Source organism: Protopterus annectens, chromosome 1.part1, assembly GCF_019279795.1.
Source record: "Protopterus annectens isolate FY-2018-M chromosome 1.part1, PAN1.0, whole genome shotgun sequence".
Lineage (NCBI taxonomy): Eukaryota > Metazoa > Chordata > Ceratodontiformes > Protopteridae > Protopterus > Protopterus annectens.
Genome location: NC_056726.1, coordinates 730,842,622 through 730,862,839, shown reverse-complemented (window position 1 = coordinate 730,862,839; position 20,218 = coordinate 730,842,622). Strand labels below are relative to the sequence as shown.

General features: G+C 38.7%; 1 protein-coding gene across 2 annotated transcripts in view; it reads left to right on the top strand.

Moving 5' to 3' along the window:
* Window positions 1-20,218, top strand: part of CNTFR (ciliary neurotrophic factor receptor) — a 2,564,731-nt gene that overhangs the window by 1,784,538 nt on the left and 759,975 nt on the right. For both annotated transcript variants that reach the window (XM_044077809.1, XM_044077802.1), the window contains one exon: window positions 10,854-11,020. In XM_044077809.1, the coding sequence (XP_043933744.1) occupies window positions 10,854-11,020 (167 nt within the window). The remainder of the gene's footprint in view (window positions 1-10,853; window positions 11,021-20,218) is intronic.

Genomic DNA, 20,218 nt, shown 5'->3' with positions numbered 1-20,218 from the left:
GCAGGATCTAGGTCTGACTCTAAACCGGTTACAAGTGACATTCCCCAGGGCTCAGTCCTAGGACCTCTCCTGTTCGGCATATACTTCTCAGAGGTACAGACAAGCACAGGAGGTCTGTGGCTGACCAAGTTCACAGACAACTGCAAACTAGGTGCTATAATTGACTGTCCGGCTGACACAGACATCCTCAAAAAGGGTCTCACTGAGACAGATACCTGGTGTCAAAACCATGGTCTCAAGCTAAATGCCAAAAAGTGCATAGTCATCCCCTTTGGAAAAAAAGTACACACAAATTACCGCATAGGTGATAGCCCCCTAAATACAGAAGATGAAATAAGGGATCTGGGGACCCAAGTAACAAAGTGGTTAGAAAATCCTTCTATGTGGCCCACCTAATCGCAAAAGAGTTTGCATCCAGATCAAAATAGGTCATTGTGTCCCTCTAAGCATCACTCATCAGACCCATCATAGAGTACAATGCCACATTTGGGATGTACCTTACAAGACATCTGCAACAGCTGGAAAGACCACAGAAGTACCTCACCAAGAGGATCACTGGCCTCAAACAGATGCCCTATGCAGCTCGACTGAAGAAACTTCAGCTGTACTCGGTTGCATACCGTCTACTCAGAGGTGATCTCTGCCTGACATACAAGGCTATGTCCAACCCAGAATTGATGGGCATGCTCCACCTAAAGAAAACCATATCCCCTCAAGCCACATGCTCTAGGGATCTAAACCTCACCACAACAATAAATAGGATGTGCTGGAGGGATAGATTCCTTTCCCAGAGACTTCCCATGCTCTGGAACAAGATTCCAGTCTACATTAGGCAGAGCTCCTCACTAACACTCTTCAAGAGAAACCTTGACGAGTGGATGGGAAACAGGAAGTTTACCCCGGGGATCACTTCAGTGGTTCTGCTGGACAGAGGCACAGGGAACTAATCTAAGGGGGTGGTGAAAGCTTGTAAATGCCTTTGGGCAGATAGCCTAGCACCTACCTATGACCCTATGAACCTATGAACTTATTTTGTTTATTTATACTTCAGTTACTTTTTGATAAAGCCTGTTTTATATGTCAAGTGAAAAAATATCACTTAAGAAAACAACTTGAATAAAACATTTCAAATAATTTTATAGAATGTTTTAGGAAAAAGTAATCAAAACTCACAGGTACCTTCAAGTACTATAGAACATATGGCATTTCGAAAAATCTTTCTGTATAAAAACGAGTTTAAGGATAATCTAAATTACTTCTTCTGTCTGTATAACTACTAACTCTGATAAACGTGTTTATATTCAGCTATGGAGTAGTGTATAATTTATTTTACAAACAGATGTGTAGATCACACAATGTTTTTGTCATATTGATCACTGCTGCAGTAAGCAAAGATATATGTGTTGTATCCTGCCAAGGATATAACAGCCAGCCAGCTTCCAAAGCTTCAAGGCACCTTCCACTCACCAAACCATTAGTCAGCTTGAGCTTAGGTGACTAAAGGCAGATCTGAGTGCAAGGCCCTTCAGAGCTTTCCTGCCATTGAACAGAAAGCTTCTCTGCAGGCTTCTGAGGATTAATGATCAGCTTGAGCTGTTTCTTTTCTGGGTAGATAAGTTCTTTTTGGGGGAAAATCTTCCACATTAAAAATGTAATGCTGTATTGTACCTTTCTGCTTAGAAAATTTATTTTTTAAGCGAAGAGTTTGTGTTTTATCTGACTGTCATGACACTTAACTGTAGTTTTAAAGAAGAGTACGACTTTTTCCTGTCAGTTTAAAAGCTGTTTAAAGTAGTTGAAAATCATGTTTTCTGCACAGAAATTGTGTTTATTTTATTTTCTGGGGCTGGCAAAATATTTTAAAGGGTTTTTACTAAATTTTGTGTGAAAAAGTGACTTTTAAAGACTTTAATTATTTACTGACTTATGCTGCTTGTTTCCCCTAGGAAAGAAGCACCATTGTCATAGTTTGGGGACCGGGGGGGGGGTCTAAGCCTAGACAAGTTTTCCCAAAAGAATTATGATGCTCTATATCAAAACAGGGCATTGAGGGCCAGGCATTTATAAACTACCTCTATCCATAAGTGACATGGGTCCCAGGCCTGGTGTAAATGTCCTATTCCCCATCCACTGGTCTAGGTTGTTTTTAAACTGGGTAATAGATGAACTCAGTTTCACGTGAATAACTAGCCTGTTCCATAAGAGGGCCAGTCTCTGGGACATGTGCTGTTTAAGTCACAGGCAAAGTTCAGTTCTCCCTTGTATTTCTGGTACTGTTTCACTTACAAATATGCAGGAGATTCAGAAGTGCAGGGTTTGTGGATGCCTTGTAAACTAGGCATAGATCAATCCTCAGCAATCTATAGATGACCAAGTAGATGGAAAGGGCTTTATGGCACACTGCATAAGGAAGGTTTGGTACACCTTGTATTCATCTTGTAAGGAATCTCTGAGATCAGTCTAACTCCTGCATATATGTAGCCAGTATGTACAAAAGGAAGTATTGCACTCTATGATTGGTCTAATAAGGACATAGTATAGTTGGATAAAGACATCTTTGGACCTAGATATTGTACCCTTATAAGTTTTGCAACGCAAAAGCATTTCCTCATCACTATGGCCACATGGTGGTCAAAGGTAAGGCTACTGTCTACCTCCATACCCAGATCTCTGACCACTGGGTTGACTCTTAAGGGAATATTATCAGCATAGTAATTAATCAGGATGGTTTACTTTGCAAACAGTATAATTATGCATTTCTTAACACTGAGTTTAAGACCATGACTTTGGCACCATTTGTTAGTCAGAGATATGCCTTCTTGAAGAATGCTAGTGTCAGCAAAGGAGTTGATGATAAGCCCCAGCATTAAATCATCTGTAAACTTAGTCAGCCAGAAAACTTTAGTGTTTGTTTCCACTTCAGAGAAATAGATGCCAAAAAGGAGCAGGCACAGTACTGAGTCCTGGGGGAACCCTCTATTGACTGGCATCTTGGTGGAGGTCCTCACTTATTTTGACCTCCTGGGTCCTAGCAGTGAGTCTTACTGGCTGTCCAATGGGTGATAAAAGGGTTTACACCTAATTTAGTCAGCTTGTCTATAATGCCTGAATGGGGTATTGGTTCAAAGGCCTTGGCAAGGTCAAGGTAAGCTGTGTGCACAGCCTGCCCCTCATCCATTGCTATGGTGACCCTCTCAATAAAGTCCACCAGGTTTAATAGGCATGACCTTCCTTTAACAAAACCAAATTGTGATGGGTCTAGCATTTGCAGGTTACTTATGTCTTCATTTATCATGTCCATGATGATTCTTTCTGTGGCCTTACATGTGAGGTTGGTCCTTAGTTACCCAGATTGGTGGTTGGACCTCCTTTGTGATGGGAATGACTGTAGTAATCTTCCATTCCTTGTGCACAAAACCTGTTTGTAGACCCCAGTTTAAAAGGCATTCAAGTGGACCAGAGAGGTCATGCTTCAAGCTGTTTTAGTAAGCATCCCTTGATGTTATGTAGGCCCATCGATGCTATGCTTTTGTTCTGGGAAAGTGCATCGATGCCTTGTTCACTAGTAATGGTTGGGGAATTGTGGTATGCTATTTCCTTAGGACTAATGAGGGTGCAGGATTCGAGGAAAACCTGTCTGCCAAAAGGTTGTCAATGGCCTCCAGTTCATTGTGGGTGATGCCACTTACAGCAATTTCTTTGCATTACTGCATATATCCCTTGAGGTTATGGACATAGCTGTAGAAAGCTTTGGGGTTGTACTTTGCCTGAGAATCTATTTTTTCTTCAAATTCTGCCTTTGAAGAATTAAATAGCCTACTTCGCTGCCTGTTTAGATTGGTCAGGGTGGTCTTAGTATGTTGGGCCTTGTTCTTCCTACGCTTAGCCAAGATTTTTTTTTCTTTAGTTGTATAACAGATTGATATTGTGATTCCATCTGGGTGGCTTGTCTTTTTTAGTTTGTCTTATTCTTAATACGAGTGGGCACTGGTCACTCTGTGCAGCTATCAGTATGTCTATATAGAGATTTTTTTAATTGCTCAGCACATGCTATTTGGTTTACTGGGTTTGGGGGTGCTTGGAATTTAGCCAAGATGTAACTTAGTAGACAGAGGTTATAGGTTCCTAGGTTCATAGGTATGTATTAGGCTAATGACCACAAGGGCTTTTTGAAGCCAAGCCATACATCTCAAATTTCTGACAAATTCTGGTACCCTTGATAACTGTAAGCAGGGGCTTGGGAGATAAAACTTTGCAAGCAGGGACCTGGGAGATGAACCATTTACAAGCTGTCTGTGTCCATTAAAGAGATAAATGCCAAACCAGGGATTAATTTCCTGTTCCCCATCCTATTGTCCAAGTTACATTTGACTAGGGTTAGGGAGGATTTCTGTTTCACATGGATGGAGAGCCAGTTCTATAGAAGGGGTAGTCTCTGAGATACATACATCTCTCTCTCCACCATATCCTATTTATATCATAGGCAAATTTAGTGTGGTTTGTTTTGCAAATATACAGGAGGTCCATCAGTCATGGGCCTGACAACACCTCATATGCCTGGCATAGATCTCCCATCAACAGCCTGTAGAATACAGAATACAGGCATAGGGCCTTGGTGTGGTCTGAATAGGACATGTTACTTATGCCCTGTATTCTTTTAGTGAGGAACCTCTGTAGACATTTCAGTTGTTGGATGTGCCTGTTTAGATACATACCAAAGGGGGTGACAGGTCTGATGAATGTTGAATACAGTAGAACAAAGACCTAATTGGACCTAGATGCTATACATTTTTTTAATAAGTTGCACAACATAGAATCATTTCCTTATCACTCTAGATATGTGATGGTAAAAAAATAAATTACTGTCTATGTGTGTCCCCAATCCCTGACTACAGGGCCAGCTTTTAGGGTTGTGTTGTTAAAATGATAGGACGTGTGAATGACTTCCCAATGAATGCTTTTCTTGGCATTTAGATTTAGTCCATGGCTCTGACACCGGTTATTTGTCTATGTTAGCCCTTCCTGGAGAACATTTGTGTGAGTGGGGAGATTCTATGACTGCTCCTAATTTGCAATCATCTGCAAATTTTGTCAGCCAGAGGCCACTGACATTGGCTTTATCATCAGAGTAGTAAATGCCAAAAAATGAGCGGTCCCAGAATCAATCCCTGATGGACTCTGCTTGTGACTGGCATCTTTCTAGAGGTGGATTCCTGAACTCTAGCTTCCTGGATCCTGTCTGTGAGCCAGCTGGCTAATCACCAGGTGAAATAAGGGTTTATAACTAACATCTTGAGTTTATTAACAATGCCCAACCAGGGTATTGTGCTAATCCCTTGACCAGGTCAAAGTAGGTAGTATAAACATTTTTGCCCTCATCCATTGCTTTGTTGACCTTCTCAAAGAAGTCCATCAGGTTGAGTAGGCATGATCTGCTCTTGATGAAACCAAACTGGATTGGGTCCAGTGTCCGGTTTTCTATGCCATTGTTGATCGTTCCCAATTTTTCCCTTGACTTTGCATATGAGACTAGTGAGACTTATGGGTCTGTCATTTCCAGGTTCTGTAGACGGCCAACCTTTATACAGAGGGATGAGTGTTGTGTTCTCCATTTGTTAGGTATGATGCTTGTTTGGAGGCTACAGTTAAATAGCAATTCCTGAGGACCTGATAGGTCATGTTTCATGCTATTTAGAAGGCATCCTAGGATCTTGTCTGGGCCCATGGATGCAGTGTTGTCCACCTTAGAGAGAGCATTAAGGACCTGTTCCCTAGTGACAGTAGGGGAGTTATATTTGATAGTATTTTTGAGGGTAGGTTGAGGGGGAGAAAGGGGAAAAGCTGGAGCTGAATTTGTCATCTAGTAGGTTTGCTTTATCTTCTGGCTCTGTGTAGGTGGCTCCACTTAAAATGAGCTCTACACACAATTGTGCATTGCCTTTGAAGTTGCTGACACAGCTAAGGGGTATCTTGTGCTTTTCTCTGGCCTGAGAGGTCAAATTTACCTCAAATTTAGCTTTGGTAGACTTTATTTCTCCTCTGTGTTGTTTATGAAGTTTGAAGGGCGTGCTTTTTATCCTGCTGGGTGCTGCACCTCCTCATTTTTACCATGATTTTCTTATTTCTGCTATACAGCCTATTGATGATGAGATTCCACCAGGGTGGTTGATTTTCAAGTTAGTTCTTAAGATGCTTGTATAGGTTTCTATAAATAGTTCCATGTGGGCACCAGCTTTCTTATGGTTTATTGAGGATTTAAATTTTGCCAGGTTATCACTTAACAGTATGAAAATATCATTGGAATAGTTCCTGAATATTCCAGGGTTAGCTGGGGTCCAGGTCTTATTTTTACTTCAAAGGAAAACATTTTCTGGTCTGATCTTTCCAGAAAAACATCACACCAAGGGGTGTGCAGTGCACTCCCATATTAGTTAGGATGACTTCCAGTATGTTTACACCCCTGGTGTATTGATAATCTGGTCCAGGGAGTTTGTGTTTACAAAATCCAGAAACCTCTGTGCCTGTACATTTGGTGTTGTATATCCTTCCCAGCTGACTAAGTAATAATTAAAGTCGCCCATGAATATGCCATTCCATTGGGTGGTAAGTGTTTCCAATATGTTAAATATAACATGGGTTTCTGGGGTTATAGAGGGGACCTATAGCTTGCAAGGAAGTGGTATGGGATTTTGCCTTTGATGATTTGGATGTAGAGAATCTCACATGTGCTGTCCTGTTTTACCAGCCTTGAGGTATATTTATTTTTGATGTAAATCAAGACACTTCCATGTGTCATGCCTGTCTGTGTACTAGCTTGTCTAAACATGTGGAAGGCATTATAGCCTTGCACTGCTGGTGTTGCTGTCTGTGGCTTTAAACCATGTGTCAGTGGCTGCATGCACATCAGCATTCCCTAGGGAAATAAGAGCTTGTAGAGAGTGAACTTTTTTGTTTAGACTCCTAACATCGAACACACCTTTAGATTTTCTTGGTTTTGATTTGCTATGTCAGAAGTACTTTCAGTTTGGCATTGCCTAAAAAAGGCACTATAGGGGAAGACAATAGAGTCGCCAATGACCTGAATGTTGGCTTGTTTTACAGGCTTAGAAGTAGAGACTACATGTGATGTGGTTGTATGTGTCGATGTGGGTGTTGTTTTGAAATTGTGCATTTGGGGCTATTGAGGGTATTTGTTATATGTACTTCATCTAGGAGGGTTTGGGGTTTAGGAAGGTTACATTTAAGTGTCTCAGTGTACGTTGGTCTATGTGCCTGCTTCAAACTGTGTGTGATGGGTGCAGTGTGTATACAACTGACAATCTTATTGACATTAGGAGTGCTTTATGAGAGGGCTTTACCCTCAGTGACATTGTGTTAATACATCTCTTACACACTATATCAGTTTGTTTGAGAATTAACTGTCTGTCAGTAAACATGAGGCAATTTCTGCATTGCCTCAGGATGTCCATATTCACCAAGCTGCTAACAGAGATATTGGGAACATTTATATCCATGGCAACAGGCTCTTTTTTATTGATTAGATAGTTGCAGTGAGAATAGAACATAAGGTTAAGAATATCTGGTTTGCAGTTCGGGGGACAGTGCTTGTCACTAGTTGCCCTGTGTGTACTGAAATTTCAAGGGTGTTTTTACAGGAAAAATGTTAGTTCAATGTGTCTACATCTATACAACGCACTGCCAAATACTTTAGGGGAAACTACTAAGCAGACCCCAGTGATTTATCCATAAAGTATTTACGGAGATATTGTGAAGTTAGAAACAAATCAATCAGTATTCACTGAAAAGAAAGAATTAACTTTGTCAAGAATGATTAATGGGGGGGGGGTGTTGCCTAATGGCTACTACCTTGTTACTAATAGTGCTGGTCTCACCACAGATTCACACTGCTGGGAGATAATGCCCCTTTACTTCTTCTCTCTTCAGAAGCAAAACAGTAGTCCCAAGATGAAACACAGGCAACAGGCTCTTTGGTGATCAATAGTCTTGTCCCAGATGATGCAGCTTGTTGTAGCCTTTCCTTGGTAGATAGCTTGAATAGCAACCAATCAGGAAGGTCCAAACATAGACACTCACTACCCAGTCAGAAAGAATTAGAAATCAATGCACTCTGTTCTTTCTTTTACCAGGACCAATATATTAGCAGAAATTCCAAGCTGGAACCTAGAAAACAATTATTAGGCTTTTTGGTGATCAGCAGTATCCAGGAAATAGTGTCCCTATACTCCTTCTCTCACCAGGAGCAAAACAAAACTACTAATCTCAAAATAACTACTGAGAGGCAAAGTTTGGGTTATCCAGTAATTGGTGGTCTTGAACTAGATGCTGCAGATTTTAAAGATAAGATGGAAAATAGGTTAATATCCTAAGATTTTCAGTATGCATTAAGCAGCTGGATATGAAAGGGGGGATAACTTAAGCTTTAGCTGTCTAAGTGGTGAGCCAGTCTGGAAGGGGGTAGACACTTTGTATTCTGGCTCTACAGAATACAGTGGAATTGCCAATAAATTTAAATAGGTGGAGTGTTTCTCCCTGGGCCTCTGCTGAAAATTGGCATTGTTCCAAGTCAGACTTTCCTGGTAAATAAATGTTAAATAATAAAAAAAAAAATGAAATACATTTATGAATAGTATAGCAATAATACTAGTTAAGAGGTACTTGATCTGTCATTCCTGGAATCCAGGATGCATGTGTTAGTATATTCTACTTTGATGTTTATGCACAATCATATAAATTATGCCAGTATTATTAAGTATTATTATTAAATGTAGGCACATTTTATATTAATGTTTGTTTGTGTCTTTCAGCTTTTCCTGGTTAGGGGTCACCACAGCGGAACTCCGGTCCGCTAATGATTGGCAGTAGAGTTTTACGTGCTGGCTTGCCAGGCCTAACGCACAACCTTCAATGAAGGAACGCCCATTCACGCATGTTGCCACACAGAAGACGCTCTAACTGAGAATCGAACGGGCAATGTCTGTGAGGCGACAACGCTACCGCAGCACCACCACCGCAGTATACACATTTTATATTAATAATTCTCTCTATCTCATTCTCATTTAAGAGTTTTACAATTAATGTTATTTGAGTTATCTATGCTGACATTTATGAAATGTGTTTTTTGTAGAAAGATCACTATTGGATTATTAATTTTAAATCTTCATGGAATTTCCCCCTTACTTGATCACTATTAAGTCCACTAATTTTAATTTTAAGAAATAACAAAGAGCACTTTGTCAAAGACTGTGATAGCTGCATATTTTGAGATATGACATTTTGAAATATATAATGCATAAAAGACTAATGTGTAACACATGCTTTCATGTCCCAGAACTACTTATGATAGCATAGCTGCAAATCTTGTAGTTAAAAAAAAAGTAATTAAAAGGAATCAGGAAGTCATAACTAAGAGCTCTGTGAATTGTATCCCTCTAGAAATGTTATGACTGCAAACATCCCATAAATGACAATCTAAAATTCCTTAGCCTAATTATGACATTTTCTGTAATTAAACTATCCATTAAGCACTATCTCCCAAATTAAAGAAAATAGCAATAATAAACGGTATTGCAAATTCTTCCTTCAAGGTACAAATTATTGCTGACAATCCAGGCATATCTATATGGTCATGATACAGCTGATTAGGAAAAAAAGTAAAATGTAAAATATCAAACTATGGAAAACTATAAATAAAATGCAGAAAAGTCATATGTCATGAAATTAACTGACATTCCTCTAGCTCCTTTATTTATAAATTATGTACATAGTCATTTTATTATATTAATTTTTATTTTATTTATTTGTTAAATGGATATACTCACTGGATATAAGTTTTCTTTTTTTCCTCAGGGATGACCAAGGAATACAGTCTGATTAACTGACTTGCTGAAAGCCTGGATAAATTATAAAATTCAAGGCTAATTGTAATAAAATAATATAATGCATCAATAATGTGCCTGGTAGTCCATAAATGATGCAATACTGCATACAATCGTTATTATAAGTCTTTGGTGTAATCAACATGCCAAGACGCCCATTTCTGTTATGGATATTTTGCATATCAAGATTACAGTAAATACAAATTTTGCAATCCATATGAGTTTTGAGATATCAAGGTCACATGTGCACACATAAAATTTAATAGACAATTTCACCATTTTAAGATTTCTGTCATTGATGTAATATAGTTGAAAATATTGTTACCAGCCAATGAATTATATCAGTTTGAGGATGTAATGGAAAGGTCAGAAATAAAAAGAGGGAAAGTGTACACGATAAACTGCTTCCAAGTCTTTATCACTCATGAAATCTAAACACATCTCCTGTTTAAAGAAAACTTTAAAGAATGATGTAATACTGTACTATGGAATGAACCAACTTGGGCATTGCAAGTTTTCAAATTCTAATTACTTGAGTCATCATGGTCTTCATTACTTAAACTTTACCAAAATTAACTCTAGAAAACATACGATTTGCCCTGAGGTCTTAGCCATGTCTATATTTTGTTATTTGTCTAGTTAAAAATTAATTTAATTCTTAGTCACATTAGATGAGGAACAGTGTAACTAAGAGATTTTTTGTGATGATGTGTTTAATCCACATTATTGGTGTCTCTGTAAACTGTGAAGGACATAATATGGGAAAGTTTCATGACCCAGAAGTAGTATAGCTGTATGAATCTTGTCTATAATTATTTATTGATTGAGTGTTTGATTTCAAGTGCTCTTATTATATGGATTTGAAAACATAGCTTAATGCAATTTCAGAATTTGCAATGCAAAAAAAAAAAAAAGCCATCAGTGGGTACTGTTACCTTTTCTTTCATGTTTCAACAGGCATGATAATCGTAAAGTTGAATGTGAGAGAGATCCCAACCACAAGAACCGCTGCCATATTAAGTTTGATCACCTTTTCTCTACCTTGAAATACAAAGTGATGGTAACAGCAAAAAATGCACTGGGGACAAGTTCAACCACCCTCATGTTTGATGAATTTGCTATAGGTAATTTTTCTACAATTATTCTCACAGGTACTGGAAATGTTTATAAAAGAGTTTGCCATTTGAAAACCATGTTTTTGCCACAATACTCTTTTCTTTGTCTTATCATGCTTTGTCTTGACATTGCCATTTCTATGTGTTGTAGATGCGATAAAAATAATTATGGAATTGTAGTGTATATTTATATCTGTATTTTGACGGGTGCTGGATTTTGGTTTTCATTTTCATATTTTCAGTTGTTTACCTGGGATTTCATACTTTTTAAACTGCTTATATAAGGATACAGATCGATTTTCATAAACTACTTATGTACATAACTAATGTTTTAAATACTTTTGTGAAAATTGTCACAGTGCTGTCAATTTGTTAATAGACAAAAATTAATGTTATAACAGATATACTAATAATTTAAACATTATTTGGCATTGTTTACATATATGATATTTGCATTAGCACACGCAAAAAGATATAGCATAAGTAAGGTGGTTCATTTGGTTATTTGAGCATTGTTTAATTCACCAATGGGTAAATAACTGACCAAAGAAAATTTTATCAAGCTTAGAGAGAGTGAAGCATAATTTGCATTTCTGTTTGATTTTTCTTGGAAGTCAGTTGAAGAACGTACTGCTTGATCAGCATTGTCTTATAATTTGTTATTTAATGTAAAATGATTCGATATCATTTACCAACCATAGCTGTCAAAATAGAAAATAATTCCACAGTTTTAAATATCCTGAATTATATTATGCATAAATATCACACAACCACATTCAAATGCAGACCCAGACTGTTCTGATAGGTTAATTAAAATATAAGATAATAGAACCCCAACAAGAAGCAATCATCAATTAGTAGATGGGTAAATTGCAAACTCTGCATATGTAAATATTTTGTTTTAAATTTGTGTGCAATTATTTATCTCTTTGCATATGAACTACAGTAGATTGAAATAATCATTTCTAAGATATCTGGATGTTGAAACTGATTAGAGTCTGTGTTGACAAGGGCAGTGAAATTACATAATTATATATAGCTACTGTTAGAAATAGGTACTAAAGAGCTGACTTCTGTATTTCTTTGTGTAATACTGACTACATACAGTGTAAGCTTTTTAACACTATTAGTATGATGTTTTAACTAGAGCCATGTGTTTTCTGCTGCATTACATTGCAGTCTGTATTTATACATATATATATATAGAGAGTACTAAGAGAAGGGAATAACTTACTACAGAAACCTGGGCACTTTGAATTTAAATATCATACTGTAGTGATGACTTGCAGGCACAGGTTTCATACCACTGTTTGTATATCATATTGCCTTGCAATAGAGTTATGTTAATCAAGCTGGTTTCTTCTTCTTCTTTCGGCTGCTCCTGTTAGGGGTCGTCACAGCGGATCTTCTGTTTCCATTTCCTCCTGTCCTCTGCTTCTTGCTCTGTCACACCAACCACCTGCATGTCCTCTCTCACCACATCCATAAACTTTATCTTAGGCCTTCCTCTTTTCCTGTTACCTGGCAGCTCCATCCTTAGCATCTTTTTCCCAATATACTCTGCATCCCTCCTCACCACATGTCCAAACCAACGTAATCTTGTCTCTCTGGCTTTGTCTCCAAACCTTCCAACCTGGGCTGACCCTCTAAAAATCTTATTCCTAATCCTGTCCACCCTCGTCACACCCAGTGCAAATCTTAACATCTTTAACTCTGCCACGTCAAGCTCTGACTCCTGCCTTTTTGTCAGTGCCACTGTCTCCAACCCATATAACATAGCTGGTCTCACTACCCTCTTGTAGACCTTCCCTTTCACTCTTACTGGTACTCGTCTGTCACAAATCACTCCTGACACTCTTCTCCACCCACTCCATCCTGCCTGTACTCTCTTCTTCAACTCTCTTCCACACTAACCATTACTCTGAACTGTTGATCCCAAGTACTTAAACTCATCCACCTTCGCCACCTCTACTCCCTGCATCCTCACCATTCCTCTAGCCTCCCTCTCATTTACACACATATATTCTGTCTTAGTCCTGCTGACCTTCATTCCTCTTCTCTCTAGAGTATATCTCCACCTCTCCAGGGTCTCCTCCGCCTGTTCACTACTCTCGCTACAGATCACAATGTCATTGCAAACATCATAGTCCATGGGGACTCCCGTCTGATCTCGTATGTCAACCTGTCCATCACCATTGCAAATAAGAAAGGGCTCAGAGCTGATTCTTGATATAATCCCACCTCCACCTTAAACACATCCATCACTCCCACTGCAGACCTCACCGCAGTGACACTACCCTCGTACATATCCTGTACCACTCTTACATACTTTTCTGATAATCCCGACTTCCTCATACAATACCACAACTCCTCTCTAGGCACCCTGTTATATGTTTTCTCTAAATCCACAAAAACACAATGCAACTCCTTCTGACCTTCTCTGTACTTCTCCATCAACATTTTCAGAGCAAACATCTCATCTGTAGTGCTCTTTCCTGGCATGAAACCATACTGCTGATCACTAATCATCACCTCCCTTCTTAACCTAGCTTCCACTACTCTTTCCCATAACTTCATGCTGTGACTGATCAGTTTTATCCCTCTGTAGTTACTACAGCTCTGCACATCACCCTTATTCTTAAAAATCGGTACCAAAATACTTTTTCTCCATTCCTCAGGCATCCTCTCACTTTCCAAGATTTTATTAAACAATCTAGTTAAAAACTCCACTGCCATTTCACCTAAACACCTCCATGCTTCCACAGGTATGTCATCTGGACCAACAGCCTTTTCGTTCTTCATCCTCTTCATAACTATCATTACTTCCTCCTTGCTGATCCACTGCACTTCATGATTCACTATCCGCACATCATCCAACCTTCTCTCCCTCTCATTCTCTTCATTCATCAACCCCTCAAAGTACTCTTTCCATCTGCTCAACACAATCTCCTCACTTGTGAGTACGTTTCTCTCATTATCCTTTATCACCCTTACCTGCTGCACATCTTTACTAGCTTGGTCCCTCTGTCTAGCCAAATGCTACAGGTCCTTTTCTCCCTCCTTAGTGCCCAACCTTTTATACAACTCTTCATACGCCTTAACCATAGCCTTTGCCACCTCTCTCTTTGCTATGCACCTCATCTCCTTATACTCTTGTCTACTTTCTTCATTTCTTTGACAATCCCACTTCTTCTTCGCCAACCACTTTCTCTGTATACTCTCCTGTAATTCTTCATTCCACCACAAGGTCTTCTTGTCCTATTTCCTCTTTCCAGATGTCACACCAAGCACCTTTCTAGCCATCTCTCTTACTAGCTCTGCTGTAGTTACCCAGCTATTCGGTAACTCTTCACTGCCACACAGTGCCTGTCTTAACTCTTCCCTGAACTCCACCTCATAATTACCATTTTTCAATTTCCACCAATTGATCCTTGGTGTTGCCCTCACACTCATCCTCCTCTTCTTGTTCACCAATGTCATCCTACAAACTACCATCCTATGCTGCCTAACTACACTTTCCCCTGCCACCACTTTACAGTCTCATCTCCTTCAGACTGGCCCTTCTACATAAGATATAATCCACCTGTGTGCATCTTCTTCGACTCTTGTATGTCACCCTATGCTCCTCCCTCTTGTTAAAATACGTATTCATCACAGCCATGTCCATCCTTTTCGCAAAATCCACTACCATCTGACCTTCTGCATTCCTTTGCTTAACACCATACCTACCCATCACTTCCTCATCCCCTCTGTTCCCTTCACCAACATGCCCATTGAAATCTGCTCCAATCACCAGTCTCTCACCCTTGGGTACAGTCATCACCACTTCATCCAACTATGAATTTAAAATAAACCAAATAAAATGTACCTAGTCTTATTTATTTTCTTTGGCCTGATTAACACTATTCACCCTTTTAATAATTATCTTCCTCTTATGACCAGTTTTAATTTGCCACCATACCAGAAAATTCATCACACTGTCACATTCCCTTTACTCATCTGTAGGACTGTAGAATGGTATTAACATTAGCACAAAGAAATATTATATATATGTATGTATATATATATATATATATATATATATATATATATATAGATATATATATATATATATATATATATATTTTTATATATATATATATATATATATATATATATATATATGGAAACAGATGATCCGCTGTGGTGACCCCTAACTGAAACAGCCAAAAGAAGATGATGATGATCTTTAGATAGATTAAATATATATATATATATATATATCTATATCTATCTATATATATATATATATATATATATATATATATATATATATATATATATATAGATATATATATATATATATATATATATATATATATGTAGGTTACCTTCATTTGATTGACAGCCCATTTGACTGAAACCCATTTGATCGAAATTTCATTTGACTGATGGCAAATAACAGGGATTGGTCCCTCTCCCCAATGTGGTGCGACCCTGGAGTTGGTATATATAGTTGGAGGGGTGAAGCCCCCTCCTAGTTTCCTTTAAAAGAAGAAAATAACACAAAAACTACAGATTTTGAACGAAAATAGTTGAGAGGCTTCACCCCCACACCCCCCAATGTGGGGGGCTACACCTCCACACCCCTCTAACTATATATGCCAACTCCAGGGTCGCACAACCTTGGGGAGGGGGACAAATCCCTGTTATTTGCCTTGAATACTGGTTTTCAATCAAATGAAATTTCGATCAAATGAGTTTAGATCAAATAAAATTTTGATCAAATGTAGGTAACCCATATATATATATATATATATATATATATATATATATATATATATATATATATATATATATATATATTATACTTGTGTTTATTTATGGGGATAAAGAAAAAAGTACTTTCTGGCCTCTTATATCCCCTCCAACAGCCTAACGCCCACTCTATTTCTATCTGTATTTTAACCTGACTGCCTACTTTTTCTCTGGTTCCTCCTGTTTATCCAACTTATAACTAGAGCTCTGCTCTACCCTACCTGTATCTTTACCTTAATACCTAACTTTTTCTCCTTTCTACAGTCCTCTGCTCAACTTAGCAAAACTGTCTGCTTTTTCCTAACTTTTATACTGTCCCCCTCCTCTATATATCTACTTCGCCTTACTTCTTCACCTATCTCTCTGAATGTTTCCACTCCTCTCACTCCTCTGTGGTTTCTACCCGCTCCGTAAGCCCTCTATGGGGCTCACTCCGCCCTCCCTGCCCCCAAATTCCACCCGCCTCTAGCACCTCTACATTTATTCCCACATAACCACACCCACCATATTCTGTAGCCAATCAGAACTTACTCCTCTCCGCCCACTCCACAGTCATCCCCTCCCATACCCACCCTCTCTACTTGTACACTTACCTATTCTATACAGTCTCTTACCTTTCTCAACATGTCCTACACTCACCTTCCTCTCCTACTATTAACTCTTCTAACTATTCTTTCCTCTACCTACCTAATAACCTACTATGAGCAACCGTTAAATCCTACTGTTAACATTCCACACAGACACCCCCTAGCTACCCCACCAATTACATTCACAACACATCTCAGTCTAACATACTGCAACTCATATCTTCAATCTAAATATCACCGACTCTCACATATCAAATACCTTATTCTTAGACACACAAAACACTTCTACTGCTTCAAGCCCACACAATTAACTCACCTTATTCAAAGTCTATCATTAATTGATGGGGACATCCACCCCAACCCAGGCCCAATTACCTCCACAATATCCACTAACCCCCAACAAATGAAAACTAAACCTATATCACATTCTACACCTCCTAAATCTCTCACAATAGCTCATCTTAACATCCGTAGCATTTGCAACAATCTTCCAGCTCTTCATGCCCTTCTAGAAGTCCAACAATTTGACATTCTCTGTCTTACCGAAACCTGGCTCAAACCCTCAATAAAAGATAATGAGATCACCCCCCCTGGCTACAGCATCCTAAGACAAGACCGTCTTAATAAAAAAGGTGGCGGAGTAGCTATTCTCTTTAAATCTGGACTGGATGTAAACAAATCAGCCCAAACCCCTCCATATGACACCAACGCTGAACTTATTATTTCCAAACTTTCCCTTAACCCACAAAAAACTATTAACATTATCTGCACCTATCTTCCCCCAGGCTACAACCCCCCCCCCCCCATATTAGAAGACCTACTTAACTGGTTTTCAACTAATCTTCCTCAAGAAACTATACTGCTTGGTGACTTCAATATTGATTGGAATGTATGTACCCAAACTAATCCATCCACACTTATCAATCTGCATGGATTCCACCAAACCATTAATGCCACAACTAGAATAAATAAGAACAATAACAAAGATACCATACTTGACTGGATCCTGACAAACAGTCCCCAACAAAAGTATTCTACAGGTACCCTCCCAGATGACCTTAGTGACCACTCTCTCACATACATCATTAGGCACAAAACTCACCTAAAAACACCTCCCCTAATTCGCTTATCTCGGAGCAAAAAACATTTTGACCCTCATCAGTTTCAAAATGAACTTAGCCTTGTCAACTGGTCTCCTCTAAAAACTCTCCCAATAGAAGATGCTGTTAACCACTTTAATAAAACCTTTCTTACTATTTTAGATCAACATGCCCCCATGCGATCCATTCGCATGAAATATAATACAGCCCAATAGCTTACATCCAACACAAAACAACTAATCCTAAATAGGAATAAGGCCTGGACTCAGTGGCGAACCTCCAAAGACCCCATTGACCACATTAGCTACAAACAAAAAAGAAACCTGACAAAGTTAGCTATCATAAAAGATAAAAAGAACTTTTACACCCAGCTACAGCAATCCTCCCACCACCAGCCACATAAATTTTGGAGATCTATTAACACACTTCTTTCCCCCCGGAAAAGTTGAAACTCCCAATCCACTTGGCTCCTGCCCTGACTCTCCCTTACAAACAGATAATGCTTTTAATAACTTCTTTACATCTACAATACTTAAACTGGCTAACCAACAAAGCCCTGACCCCTCTTTATTAGGTAGCCCAAGCTTCACTCCTCCACCTATGCAACTTAAACCCATACCTGCCTCCTATATTCTTAAATTACTTCAAAAACTTAAAGCTTCTACCCCCTCAGCCGACAAACTGTCAGCAGAATATCTCCGGCTAGGTGCCAAAGCTATTGCCTACCCTATCTCTATACTAATAAACAGAACCATAAAAGAAAGTACTATACCTTCACTCTGGAAAATCTCACACATCATCCCCCTCTTCAAAGGGGGTGATTCATATGAGTACTCTAACTACCGCCCTATAGCACTGCTATCCCCTGTTGCAAAAATAATGGAGAAATGCATCCACAAGCAGTTACTAAATCACCTCCTATCTAATAACCTCCTCGCTAACTGCCAACATGGCTTTCGTCCTTACCATAGCACCACCACAGCCTTATTATCCTTTATTGACTCCATTAATATTAACCGGAATAGCAATCTTCTTACATCAGCTTTCTTTGTAGACCTGTCCAAAGCCTTTGATATGGTGAATCACCAACTCCTCCTACATCACTTAAAATTGCTCTCTCTCTATAATCTTGCCTTAAGCTGGTTCACTTCCTATCTTCAAAACCGAAACAAGCTGTTTTATGGAACAACAATCTTTCTGAACTTCTCCCCACCACTTTAGGTGTCCCTCAGGGCTCCATCTTAGGTCCTCTTTTATTTTCCATCTTTATTAATGACTTGCATCTTGCCACCCCCCTAACTACTTGTATTCAGTATGCTGATGATACCACCATCATTTGCTCTGCCACTAACCAAGCTGACCTTCACTTCCTTACCCAAAAGACTTTCACTACTATTGAGCAATGGTTCTCCAACCACTGTCTTCTATTAAACCCTAAGAAAACCAAAATTCTCCTCTTTTTACCCACACACCTGTCTCCCTCTATTAATTTCACAATTACTTCTAACAATGGCACCCTTATTTCTCCTGACCAAACAACCAAACTATTGGGTATTACTATTGGCAACCTACTAAAATTTGATTTTCACATTAACTCCATCATAAAAGCAACTAATAGAAAGTTAGGCTCTTTCTATAGAATCAGAACTTTCCTAACACCTGAAGCTAGAACTACCATAGCAAGAACACATCTTATCTCTACTTTACTATATGCTTCCCCCATTTATACTAATCTATCAAAGCATAACATTAATAAGCTTACAACTGCCTACAACAACATTGCCAGATTTGCCACTGCCTCTCCATATAAAACACATCACTGTCTGAACCTCTCTAACCTAGGATGGCTGGAATTACCCCACCTAATTCAGTACTATCAGCTTACAATTGCCCACAAAGCCCTCTACTCCCCTGAAAATATACCCATGCTCTCCACCCTTATCAAACCCTACCACAACTTAAAAGCCCTACGCTCCTCTAATAAAATACTGATTCAAACCTCTCTTTCTAAGAATACAGCAGGTGACGCCATATTTTCCAACTCAGTTGGTAAAATCTGGAATAAACTTCCTCCAGACCTTATAGCCCAGACTTCCATTACTCTATTTAAGACCAAACTGAAACTCTTTCTTACTAAACACTGGCTTTGCTCTTGCATCAATCCTAGTTGATCTAGCTCCTCTTCGACCACCTATTCTCCTCCTATATCCCTCACACTTTCTCCCAAATCTATTTCTTCAATTTATTTCTTCCTTTCAACTTGAGATACGACTATCTCAACCATATTCCATACTTCTCTAGTAACACTTTCGTTAACTTTTTTAAACAACTTAATTCTTCTCTCACCTTTTTTTCTCATATCTGTACTTAAATAACTTCCTTGTCTCTCTATCCCTCTTTTTTTTGTATCTTCCTGAAATTGTTGTTTTTTGCCTTGCTTATTTGTGATTTTTATCCATTGTGTATTTTTGTATTTTACTGTTTTGTTACCATGTAGTAGAAGTAGATAGCGAAGCTTTTCTCCTCGGGCCTCCACTGAAAATGGACATGTATCCAGTTGGACTAGCCCAGTTAACAAATGTAAAATAAAATAAAAAATAAAAATAAAATAAAAAATAAAACACGGGAAGTAACAGATTCAAAGCAAACAGTATTTAAAGCAATAACAAGCTTATTTCATCACTTTGCTGCACAGAGAGGGTTTATTTCTACTATATTTCCAA